The sequence below is a fragment of the Aotus nancymaae genome, unplaced genomic scaffold (assembly GCF_030222135.1).
Source record: "Aotus nancymaae isolate 86718 unplaced genomic scaffold, 86718_ANA_hifiasm-v0.15.2.pri h1tg000004l, whole genome shotgun sequence".
Taxonomy (NCBI): domain Eukaryota; kingdom Metazoa; phylum Chordata; class Mammalia; order Primates; family Aotidae; genus Aotus; species Aotus nancymaae.
Window position 1 is genome coordinate 26,768,736 of NW_026988415.1, and position 14,185 is coordinate 26,782,920.

Consider the following 14,185-nt stretch of genomic DNA (forward strand, 5'->3'; position numbering starts at 1 on the left):
AAGCACCATCCATCTTAACACCGCTGTTTTGGCCGGCGCAGTGGATCGCTCAGATTTCGGCGCTGGGAATCAACAAGTTGGATGTCTGCTCAGAGATCTAGTTAGAAAGTCGGTAACTACAAAGACAACAGATGGATAAATATAAAATGAAGGGAAGAAATCAGCGTAAAAAGGCAGAGAATACTCAAAATCAGAATGCCTCTCCCTCCACAGGGGATCGCGATTCCTCATCAGTAACGGAACAAGGCTTAATAGATTACGAGTGTGTTCCAATAACAGAAGCAGGTTTCAAAACGTGGGTGATAAGAAACTTCTGTGAATTAAAAGAACTTGTTCTAACCCAACGCAAAGAAACTAAGAACCTTGAAAAAAGGTTTGACAAAATGTTAACGAGAATGGACAATTTAGAGAGGAATATAAGTGCATTGATGGAGCTGAAAAACACAACACGAGAACTTCGCGAAGCATGCACAAGTTTAAACAGTCGAATTGATCAAGTAGAAGAAAGGATATCAGAAGTCAAGAACCAGCTCAGTGAAATGAAACGAGAAGACAAGATTGGAGAAAAAAGGATGAAAAGGAATGAGCAAAGTCTCCAGGAAATATGGGACTATGTGAAAAGACCTAATTTACGTTTGATAGGTGTACCTGAATGTGATGAAGAGAATGAATCCAAGTTGGAAAATACTCTTCAGGATATCATTCAGGAAAACTTTCCCAACCTGGCAAGGCAGGGTAATATTCAACTCCAGGTAATACAGAGAACACCACAAAGATATTCTTCAAGAAGACCAACCCCAAGGCACATAATTGCCAGATTTATTAGGGTTGAAATGAAGGAGAAAATACTAAGGGCAGCCAGAGAGAAAGGTCAGGTTACCCATAAAGGGAAACCTATCAGACTTACAGCAGATCTCTCAGCAGAAACCCTACAAGCCAGAAAAGAGTGGGGACCAATATTTAACATCCTTAAAGAAAAGAACTATCAACCCAGAATTTCCTATCCAGCCAAACTAAGCTTTATAATCGAAGGAAAAATTAAATCCTTTGCGAACAAACAAGTACTTAGAGAGTTCACCACCACCAGGCCTGCTTTACAAGAGCTTCTGAAAGAAGCACTATACATATAAAGGAACAACCAATATCAGCCTTTACAAAAATACATCAAAAAGAAAAGAACAGTAACACAACGAAAAATTTACACTAACTAATGGGCAAAACAGCCAGCTAGCATTAAATGCCAGTATTAAAGTTATATATATTCTAATCGGATAAAAAGCCAAAACCCACTGGTATGCTGCATCCAGACCCATCTCACATGCAACGATACACAAAGACTCAAAACAAAGAGAAGGAGGAAGATTTATCAACCAACCAGAGAGTAAAAATAAACAAATAAAAAGCAGGAGATGCAATTCTCGCCTCTGATAAAGTAGACTTTAAAGTAACAAAGAGCAAAAGAGGCAAAGAAGGACATTACATAATGGCAAAAGGATCCATGTAACAAGAAGAGCTAACGATTTTATAGATCAACGAGACAGAAAATTAACAAGGACATCCAGGACTTGAACTCAGACCCGGAACAAGTAAACTTAATAAACATTTATAGAACTCTCCACTTCAAATACATAAAACATACATTACCACCTCACACCTATTCCATAAGTGACTACATAATTGGAAGTAAATCACTCCTCAGTAATCGCATAGCATTTCATAGGTTTAAATGAAATATTGGTTGGCTGCTCGTTTGTTATTTTCTTCCCTTATTCCTTCCTGTTTACATCAAGTACAAGTATAATTATTGGTATAAAAGAGGTTTTCAATACCCATTACTAAACTGTATTCTAGCCTGGGCAAGAAAGCAATACTCTCATTCTCTCTCTCTCTTTCTCTTCCTTTTTCCTTCTTTTCTTTATTCTTTTCCTTTCTTTCTTTCTCAAAAAAAAAAGTAAAGTATTTTAAAGAATTGGCTGATTCCAGGTCAGGTACATATTATCATATAAAATAGTGAGTATGCTACCAAAAACTATTAGGGTCACAGGCTAATTTGGCGCCAAATTTATTGAACAAGTATGGGAAAGTGAACCTTAAAAAGGATTACAATAGGGAATTATGATAGCAAAATACCCTTTTTGGCAATCCAATCTCTCATTGCCCCACATATTTTTTTTTAACTTATAAAACACAATATATCAGATCTAACCTTGTCAGAACTCTGGAAAACAGTCAAAAATTTAGAGAAACTAAGAAAACAGTGCATCAAGAAAAGGGCAATTTCACAACAAAAATTTTTGTGGCATTTTTAGTAGCTTTTGGCATGCTCTCTCTCTAGTATAGTAACAATCTTGAAGAAGGAAACCTACATTCCCAGTGTGGAAGACTGATTTCAGGATACAAAGGGAGCAGAACAGACTTTATTCACTAATTATTGTACATGCCTGTTCTATCCTGTCTGGAGAATACTTGAAGGACAGACACAAGATAATCATCCCTGTTTCACTTAACTCAGAGGTCAGGCTGAAAAAGTGGCAGGCTTTGCAAAAAAAATACTGCAATCTGAAATATCCAGGAGAAATGTGGAGCAAAATATTATGAAAAAACATACAATAGTCCACTTAAGTATATTTCACCCAAAACAGGAAAGACTTTTGGGAAATTAATACATTTAAAAGGACCTGTATAATCAGAAGAATCAATATCATTAAAAAGACCATACTGCCCCAAAATTCTATACATTCAATGTGATTGTTATTAAAAGCCCAACAACAGTTTTTACAGAATTAGGAAAACAATTCTGAAATTTATATGTAATCAAAAAAGAGCCCAAATAGCCAAAGCAATGCTACGCACAAAGAACAAAGCTGAAGGCATCACATTTCCTGACTTCAAATTATACTACAAGGCTATAGTAACCAACAAATAGACAACCCAGAAATAAAGTCACATACCTACAGCCAACTGATATCTGACAAACTCTACAAAAACATACATGGAGGAAAAGACACCGCATTCAACAAACGATGCCAGGAAAATTGGATTTCCACATACAGAAATATGAAACTGGACCCCCTATCTCTTACCAGATACAAAAATGAACTCAATATGGATTAAATACTTAAATATAGTACCTGAAATTATAAAAATATTAGAAAAAAACCCTAGATAATACTCTTCTGTACATTAACCTTGGTAAATAATTCATGATTAAGGCCTCAAAAGCATATGAAACAAAACAAAAATAGGCAAATGTGACTTAATTAAACTAAAACACTTCTGCGCAGCAAAGGAAATTATCAACAGAGTGGACAGATAAGCTGCAGAACAAGAGAAAATATTTGCAAACCATGCATTCATTAAAGTACTAATACCAAGAATCTACAGGGAACTCAAATATCTCAGCAACAACAACAAAAACACCTAAGGAACCCCATTTAAAAGTGGGCAAAGGACATGAACAGATAATTTTCATAAGAAATACAAATGGCTAAGAAGCATATGAAATAGTGCTCAACATCACTATTCATTAGAGAAGTACATGTTAAAACCACATGTTCTCATTTATAAGTGGGAGCTAAATAATGTGTACACACATGTATAGAAAGTGGAATAATAGACATGGGAGACTTGGAAGAGTGGGAGGACAGGAAGAAGATGAGGGTTGAGAAGTTACTTAATGTATACAATGTATACTATTTAGATAATGGTTATAATAAAAGCCCAGACTTCACCATTAGGTAGTATATTCATGTAACAAAACCATTCTTGTACCCACTAAATCTATAAAAAAAATTTTTAATTAAAAAAATGACTCACATATACAGAGAAATTTAGAAAGCCACATGTATGCTGAGAAAAGACCAGAGATGATGCTATGCTATGAACTAAGACTGATCCTTAAGGTCAGTTAAGTATGGAGGGAGTGCTTTTGTACAAAGCAAATCTAAAAAGACTAAGAGAAGTGGGTCTTTTTAGTCTGTTTCTTGCTCTTTGGATCTTTTTTAGCTCCTGGCATTAAAGGAACTATCTGTCAAATATCAAGGAAACACATACATAAGGAAGTAACTTACACATAGCAATGAATATAGAATTTACAAAATAGTTTGGGAAAGTCACTAAACAAAAGGACTACTATAGCCTTCTACAACAACAACAAAACAAAACAGTAAACCCTGGGGAAGGTGGATAATCTGATTTCCAGAGTTACCACATTATAATATTAAAATGTTCAGTGTTTAAACAAAACGACAACAACAAAAACCAAAGGTATACAAACAGGCAGCAAAGTATGGCCTATTTAAATAAATAAAATAAAGGAACTATACTTGAGAAAGTCCAGACATTGAACTTACTAGAAAATTACTTTAAAACAGCTGTCTTAAATATATTCAAAGAGCTAAAGGAAACATGGGCAAATAACTAAAGAAAATAGAGAATATATAAACAAAGTGAAAATATAATAAAGGGATAGAAATTATGAAAAAAAACACAAATTCTAGAGCTATAAATTGTAAAAAATAGAATAAAAAATTCATGAGAGTGGTTCAACAGCAAACCTGAGCAGAGAGAAGAAAGAATAAGTGAATTTGAAGATTGTACAATTGAAATTATTGACTCCAAGGAGAAAGATAAAAGAACAAAGTAATGTGAACCAAGCTTAATGATGCCTGTGGAATACCATCAAGTGGGGTTACATACACATTTTAGAAGTTCCAGAAAGAGAAGAGAGAAAGAGGGGAAGAAAAATATAATCAATAAATAATGGCTAAAAACTTCCCAAATTTCATGAAAGATATGAATCTATAAAGCTAATGTAAATGAATTTCAAGTAGAAGGAACTCAGAGAGACCCACATTGCCATATTATCATCAAACTGGTGAAAGACAGAGATACAGAGAGAAAAATAAATACAGCAGGAGAGAAGTGAAACATCACATACAAAGGATTACAAATATGATAATGCACCATATTTCTCATGTAAAACTGTGGAAGCCCCAAAAACAACTGTCAACCAAGAATTATATAACTTTCAAAACTGTCCTTCAAAAACAAAAAAGAAATGAAGACATTCCCTGATTTTAAAAGGTTGAAATAATTTCATACCACTAGAACAACTCTAAAAGACTACTAAAAGGATTCCTTCAGCAAAATATACTACAACTCAACAACAACAATTCTCTATTAAAAAATGGGCAAATTATTTGAGCAGACATTTCTCCTAAGAAGATATACAACTGGCCAATAAGGACATGAAAAGATGCCCAGGCACAATAATCATAAATGAAATGCAAATCAAAACCAAAATGTGATACAAGTTCATACCCACTGGAGTGGTTATTATTCAAAGCAAAACAGAAAATAACAAATATTGGCAAGGATGTGGAAAAACTGAAACCCCTGTGCATTGTTCGTGGGAATCTGCAATTATGCAGCTACTATGAAAAACATTATGGTGGTTCCTCAAAAAATTAAGCATAGAATTATCTTATGATCCAGTGACTCCACATTTAGGTATATATAAAAAAGATTGAAAAGCAGTGACTTGAACAGATATTTATACACCAATGTTCATAGCAGCATTATTCACAATAGCCAAAATCTGGAAACAGCCTGAATATCTATTCATGGATGAATAGATTTTTTTAAATGTGGCATATACACATGATAGAATATTATTATGTCTAAAAAATAAATTATACACTAAAATATGGATAAACCTTAGACACATTTTATTAAATGAAATTAGGCAGACACAAAAAGACAAATATTGTATAATTCCACTTATAAGAGTTTCCTAGAATATTCAATTCATAGACACAGAAAGGAGAATAGTAGTTACCAGCAATTGTTGGTAGCAGGGAATAGGGAGTTACTCAAAAGGTTCAGGTTTTCAGTTTGAGGTAATGACAGTTTTGGAGATGAATAGTAGTGACAGTCACAAAACAATGTGAATGTTCTTAATGTCACCGAATTGTACACTTGAAAACAGTTTAAATGGTGGATTTTATGTTATATGTGTTCTACCAGAATAAAAATTTAAAGATAAATAGATACATAGACAAATAGATTGATAGATAATAGATAGATACATAGATAGATAGATAAATAGGTGGCTAGAGAGATTATAGATAGATAGAGAGATAGATAGACAGACAGACAGACAGTGAAAGATAAGTAAGATATGATAGAAATGACCAGAAGCCAAGAATCAGAAAACTCAAAACCACATTCGAGAACACTCAGGAAAGCACTTTAAAATGATGTATGTGTAACCTAGTTCATACCCTCTTCTTTCCTACTTTCTTATTAAATTATCTATGAATATATAGAAAAGGTTAAAAAAATTCATAATAATGTAAAAACATTGAAAATGAATATCAGAATCTGGAAGGAAGGTCTATTAACTAAAATATCTAAGGATTTGAACTAAGATTAACAACCAGTGCCTGAAACATGGGTTTCTACTTAAAACAGCAAACTCAGGCTTAAAGTTGATAAGGTGCCTTGAGTTAGGCAATAAGCACTGAAACAAATATCCAAGGTCAATTAGGATATTTATATCTAGTTCCCTACTGCTCAAATACCAATCTCGAGTAAGGCAAAATATGATGCACAGGCCACACACCCTGTACCTCTCCTTCGCAGTATGGTTTTAACAACTATAATGATGTATATCAGATCAGAAATGTGAAGAGCACAGGTAGTAGTGTAGGCTTGTAGATATACTTTTTCATTTTTATGTTTGTGTTTTTCCTATCCCAGTGTCAGAAAATAAGTAGTAGAAAATTACAGAGCTGCACAATGTAAATATCAGAAGTTGAGTTAGGAAACAACCACACAAATCTTTCTCCCGGTTTAAAGTCCAAGGATAGGGATGCTATGATTTTTTTCTTTCGTGTGCATTAGCTTGTTTATTTTAACTACTTTAAAAAATGAGAAAATATTGTGAAATGGTTTTATGAAGTGGTATACCTATCTCTCAATTGTAATAATAACTGCTTCTGAGCCAGATATTTGCTCCTTTAGAAGAGAGTTTCAGTTTTATTTATTGGTATTTATAATTCTGAATATTTGGTAGTCTTCTCCAAGTGGCCGGTAAGTAGGTCCAAGGAAAGAAAAGAGAAAATATTTACAAGGAACCTATGGAAAAGTGTTGAAAATTCTCTATGCTTTGATTCTTGAATGCAATTTTAAGAAGACACAGTCTTTTAGGCTCAAGCTTATGGCATCACAGAAAAAATGTTTAATGAACCAGATATGGTGGCATGTACCCATATTGCTGGTTACTTAGAAAACTGAGGCAGAAGGATCACTTGAGTTCAGGAGTTTGAGGCTGTAGTGTCCTATGATTCCGCTTGTAAATAGCCACCACACGACAGCCTGGGCAACATACTGAGATCATGTCTCTTAAAAAAAAAGTTTAATTATAATAAAAAACTGAGAAACAAAAAGATAAAGATAACAAAAACAATACAAGGAGATGCAAATGTACCAATGGTTAAAAAGAATGGAAATTTTAAAAAAAAGACATAAATATGTGATATGAAGAAAATCTAATATTGTGTCTTTACCCTTCATTCTTCAAAATTAAGAATGACTATAAAATAAAAGTATAAATCAGTAAATAAGTATGGAAAATGGAAATTGAAACTATAAAGTTTAGGTGTCCTAAAAAGGCAACAAAACCATTTAAAATGAATAAACATTACAAATGAAATTCTCTGGATCTGAGAAAACAATGCTTACGAATAGGAAGAAAAATGTCAACTTTTGTTCTGGATAAATTAATAGAAAAATAGCCCTGTATGTAGACATAATTTAGTAAAATTTTGGATTTTAATATGCATAAAACATCCTAATATTTTCAAGCAAATAAAATCTGGTTACTCTTCCAGATACACCAACCTTATTTTTACTCATTTCTTAAAATAATGGCATAAGAAGATACACATTTTAATGAAAAAAAAAAAATTCAAACCATTACCTTTGCAACACCTTCAATGTTGCAGGCCTCAAACAGAAAGCATTAACTAAAGTATACACAAATCTGCTATGGAAATTGGGCAAATATGCTTTGTAGATGCCACAGATAACAAGAAATTTATCTTTGAAATAAGTAAAGTTGACCTTACCAAAATATTCGAGCATTCATCTACTCAAACCTTTGCCCTGGAAAAATAGTGTGGGATCACAAGAATTGTTCTGATCTTGGCATAACCAGTAATAACCCCAATAATAAGAAGATGTGAGTTTTGGTATTTTATAAGCTGGAGAACATGTTGCTAGGACCTTTTTAGCTGTGCACAACCTTATTAGAAACAGCTACACCAAAAACTTTAAGGACAAATATGGCCACAACAAATATAAATCATTGGGTATCTCCCTAGAATAGTCGTTTCTTGACATAGCAGATAATTTCCCTAACCTGTAGAACTGGTTTTGTTTTCTGTTTGTTTGTTTGCTTTACAATCGTCTTTAACTTTATCCTCACTATTGTATTATGAAAGAATTCAAGTATTCAGAAAAAATTAAACAGTTTTTCAGTGCACAATTGTATATCTGTCTAAATTACACAATTACCATTTTACTTCTTTAGTTTTCAAACTTAAGGTATACTTTAAATAGAGTAAAATGTATCCTTTTTGGTGTTTAGTTATGTCAGCTTTGTCAAACACCTTCAGTTGCTTAATACCCACCACAATCAAGAAATAGGACTTTATTTTTTTTTAATTCCCGCATACCCATTTGTATTCTATCCCATCCCCCTACTTTCAGATCCTAGCAAGCATTGGTCTGTTTTCTATCCTTAGGGTTACTAGATTTAACAAAGAAAAATACATATTTTTGAGAATACTTATACTATTTTAAATAATTTATCTGAAATTCAAATTTAACAGAGTATTCTATATTTTATTTAGCAGTTTCTGTACTTATCATTTTGGTGCCCTATTAAAAGATATAAGGCCAAATCCAAATTTCAAATACATATGTTCCTGTGTTTTCTTCTGTAAGGTTTATCGTTTTCCATTTTGCTGTTAAGGCTATAGTCAAATTTTAATTTATTTTTACATAAGGTATGAGATTCATGCTAAGCTTCCTTTTTTCTGAATGGAAATGTCTAGTTGTTTCAGCATATTGTCCTGAAAATATTATTTCTCCATTTAATGGCCTTTGCACCTTTGTCAGTAATCAAATGGTCATAGTCATATCTCTGTGGGTCTAATTCTGATCCCACTGTTCTGTTCCACTGATCTTTTTTTTTAAAATCAATGCCACACTGTTTTGATTACTTCAGCTTTAGAGAAAGTTTTGAAATTACATATTGTTCAGAATTTTTTGGCTATTCTAGTACCTTTGCCTTTTCATATGAATTGCAGAATTAGTTTTTTTTTTTTTTTTCTTAATTTCTCAACAGAGATCCTGTAGGGATTTTGATTGACATTAATTTGACTTTATGGATTCCCTTTGAAGAGAGTTCATATCTTCATCACAATGAGTCTGATTTCATGAATACAGTATATCTCTTCATTTATTGGATCTTTAGAATCATTTTAATATAGAAGCAGCAACACATATAACTAAAATTATATTACCAACTACACAAAATAAAATGATTATAAGAGAATAATCTGAACAATTGTACACCAAAAAATAGGTAGACTGAATGAAACAGAAAACTTAGAAATGCAGAGTTTACCTAAACTGACTCAATAAAAAACAGAAAAACTCAACATGTCTACGATTCAATCTATGTATTGTTATAATCAAAAAACTATGAAACATTTGAAAAACAAATAACACAAATTCTTCTCAAACTCTTGTAAAATATAGAGCACAAAACACTTCCTAACTCATTATATGAGGCTAACCTTGCCTTGATTCCAAAGCCAGAGCAAGGTATCAGAACAAAATAAATTTACAGACAAATATTTTGTGTGAAGTTAAATGCAAAAATTTTCAAAACATACTAACAAACTGATTCCAACAGCATATTTAAAGGGTGATACACCTTTACCAAATGGGATTTATCCCAGGAATACTAGGGTAGTTCAACGTAAGTAAATCAATCAATGTAAAGTACTATATTAATAGAACAAAGAAAAAAAAAAAGCATGATCTTCTCCTTGATGCACAAAAGGTATTTGACACAATCCGACATACTATCAAGACAAAAGCACACATAAACTAAGATGTGAGTAGTGATGATGGCTATGTAACATTGTGAATATAATTAATGCCACTGAATTGAACTGTACACATAAAATGATTATAATTATGTGACATGATGTCACAACTGAAAATTTAAGACAAGTAATACAATGAATTAAAACTATTAAATGTGATAAATCCATGAGCTCATATTTATATTCAAAGATAAGTGAGTTGTTCAACTTCGGAGCTTCACCCTTATTACATAAAATAAGGTAATAAAAGGAAATAGATAAATAAAGGAAAAGATGCAGCATTTATTCTGCCATTTCTATGTGAATTTTACCCATCTGTAATCAATTAGGAGATGAAGTGCTGCAGCTATTTATAAGTAAACAAGTGATACTAGAATTAGAACTTTTGCCACTTTCGATTGTAATGAATTACTCAGTCTAGACATTCAGCATTAGTAGCTGCTAACATCACAAATAGAGAACCAAACATCATGTTCTTTATGATTAAAGAACACAACACCACCTATAGTTTTACTAAAAAGATCAAACCTGAGTCTAACCTAAGCTAGACTTCAGGTCCAGCCTCCAATTCACATAAAATAACTAAGAACAGAAAAATGGCCTTAATTACATCATGAGTGTACAATATATTATTTGGATTCTCTACTAGATAAGTTTTAATAAAAGCAAAGGTTTAGAGGAAAAACATATGGATAAAACAAAATTTATAAAATGTTTCATAAAAATTGATAACTTTAAATAAATATAAGCAAGCTACTACTATAAAAGCAAGATAGGTGTTGAGAGAGAGAGTGGAGAAGTTTTTGAATGGACAGCAAAATTGGAAGGATTTATGGGATTGGGGGTATGATTCTGTTTTCTAACTTGGATTGGGTACACAGGAGTTTGACTTATAATAAGTCACTATGCTATATGTATATCTTCAGTGTATTTTCATAATTCACTTCATTTTGCAATAACATGTTACAAATAAATTATGTACAGAGAGAAATGTATTCACAACATTTTAAAAGTGGCAATATTAATGGTACTACCTTAAGGGAAGAAGTTGTAAGAGTTAAGTGAGAGTATATATAAAGCATTTTCACTGGCATGTTTAAAATTCTATTATTGTAGAAAATATTTGTTATCCCAAAACTAATACTTAAGTCTATAAATAGTTATATTATCAATTTAAACACGTTTGCTACTTCACAGTTATCACAACCATAGAGGTAATATATTCATCCTTGTATAGAAACATGACTAGCTTTTGCCCAAATATGGGCAACATATATACTGTTAAAGTACATCATATACCACTTAATGATGGGGATATGTTCTGAGATATCTGTCCTAAGCAATTTGGTTGTTGTGCAAACATCATAGAGTATATTTATATAACCTAGATGGTATAGCCTACTCCACACCTAGGCTATACAATATAGCCAGTTGCTCCTAGGCTACAAAACAGTACAACATGTTACTGTTCTGAATATGGTAGGCAATTATAATGCAATAGTGAGTGTTTGTGTATTTAAAAACATCTAAGCATAGAAAAGGTACAGTAAAAATATGCTATGAAAGATAAAATATAGTACAGCTGTATAGAGCACTTACTGTTTAATGGAGCTTGCAGGATTGGTAGCTGCTCTGGGTGAGTCAGTGAGTGGTTAGTGAATTTGTGAAGGCCTACATTGTACAATTAGGCTACACTAAATTTATAAAAGAGTATTTTTCTTCCTTCAACCTTAGGTTAAATGTAACTTTTCTACTTTATAAATATTTTTTTGAGACAGGGTCTCACTCTGTCATCCAGGCTGGAGTGCAGTGGCTTACCGCAGCCTCTACTTCCCAGGTTCAAGTGGTTCTCCTCCCTCACCCACAGGAGTAGCTGGAACTACAGTCCCAAACCACCAGCTAATTTTTAATTTTTTGTAGAGACAAAGCTTCACTATGTTGCTGAGGCTGATCTCGAACTCCTGAACTCAAGCCATTCGCCCGCCTCAGCCTCCCAAAGTGCTGGGATAACGCGTGAGCCACTGCGCCCAGACTATAAATGTTTTAAACTTTGTAACTTTTTTATATTAGCAATTAACTAAAATACAAACACATTATATACCTGTACAAAATACTTTCATTAATTTTATTTTATAACTTTTCTATTTTTAGATTTTTTTTAACTTTCTGAAATTTTTGTTAAAAAGTAAGACATAAACACACATTAGCCAAGGTCTACACAGAGTCAGGATCATCAGTATCACTGTCTTCCACCTCCACATCTTTTCCCACTGGAAGGTCTTCAAGGGCAGTAACACACATGGAGCTGTCACCTCCTATGACAGCAATGACTTCTTCTGGAATAACTACTGAAGGACCTGCCTGAGGCTGTTTTAGTTAATTTTTTGTCTTTAATAAGTAGAAGGAGTAGACTCTAAAATCATGTTAAAAAACAAAATATAGTCAATACATAAACCAGTAACATAGTTATTTATTATCATTACCAAGTATTAATATTATATAGTATACATACTTGTATAATATGTGCTGTATTTTCATACAACTGACAGCATAGTAGGCTTGTTTACACCATAATCACCACTTGTGAGTACAACTTTAAGTCAGCTATGACTGACATCACTAGGCAATAAGAATTTTTCAGCCCCATCATAATCCTATGGGATCACCATGGTATACACCGTCTGTCAATGACTGAAGCCTCATTATGCAGCACATACCTGTATCTGTTTTGTGATGATAATGGTTAGTTGGGACAGCAGTGCAAGATGGCAGCCACCATGGGCTCAGACTATTTATGAAAACCAAATATACAGCCTTAAAATAAAATATGGACCTAAATACTCAGAATCATCCCCTTTTGTAATATTTGTAACAAAATTTAATATGAATGGAGTCAATAGTGCTTTTTTATTTCAATAGGTTTTGGAAAACAGGTGGTATTTGGTTACATGAATAAATTCTTTAGCGGTGATCTCTGAGATTTTAGTGTACCCATCACCTGACTAGTGTACGCTGTACCCAGTATCTTTCACCTCACTCCCACACTTTCCCCGAAGTCCCCAAAGTCCATTGTATTATTATTTTGCCTTTGATCTTCATAGCTTAGCTCCCACTTATGAGTGACAGCATACGATGTTTGGTTTTCCATTCCTGAGTTACTTCTCTTAGAATAATGGTCTCCAGTTCCATCAAGGTTGCTGCAAATGCTATTATTTTGTTTTTTTCATGGCTGAGTAGAATTCCATGGTGTGTGTGTGTGTGTGTGCACTAATCTATTGTAATATATATAATCACAAAAGCTATTGATTGTGATATATATATGTGTGTGTGTATGTGCCAAATTTATATGTGTGTGTGTGTGTGTGTGATATATATATGTATATATCTCACAATCAATAGTTCTAATGGAGTGGTAAACTCAAGAGCCATAACAGTGCTATCAAAATGCAAAATTCATGTTGTATTATAGTTCTCCTGCAAAAGCTTCAGCACCTAATGATGTCTAAAGAAATTATGAAACTCTCTCAGCCAACTGAAGGTCAGTGTTACAGCAACTTATCAAAAATAAAAGAACACAGGACTTCCACCTTCTTCCCATCATTCAGTTAAGGCAGTGTTTATTTTCCACATTAGTAAATTTTCTAGATATGTCTTGTAGACCTCAGAATACTGGAAAAGGAATTCCTATTCAAAGGGAATTTACCTTAAGATACTGTAAATGACACTAAATTTTTGTCCGTTTCAAGTATGTAAGTTGTGCTGTAACAAATCATCTTGTCAAGTGTAACCACCGTCCACATAGTTGAACTTCTGTAATGGATACAGTATATTTAAATTATTCCCATCATAACTATTGGGACACGTCTAACTCAATTGTGAAAAGACATATTACACAATCACCTTGTTGCTAATGACATGGCCTGAGATCTCTGCCTTTTCTGGCTAGCCCTCACCCCTGCTTCTCACCTTCCCTGCAACAGCCCGCTAGCCTGGGACTTTGT

The 14,185-nt window shown here is 33.1% G+C and overlaps 1 protein-coding gene across 1 annotated transcript; it reads left to right on the top strand.

Annotated features, from left to right (window-relative positions):
* Positions 1-12,923: 12,923 nt before the first annotated feature.
* LOC105733678 (ubiquitin-conjugating enzyme E2 variant 1) lies at positions 12,924-13,793 on the top strand. The gene is given in 3 exon segments (XM_064383800.1): positions 12,924-13,077; positions 13,577-13,627; positions 13,630-13,793. Coding segments are annotated over 3 exon segments (369 nt in total).
* The last annotated feature ends 392 nt before the right edge of the window (positions 13,794-14,185 follow it).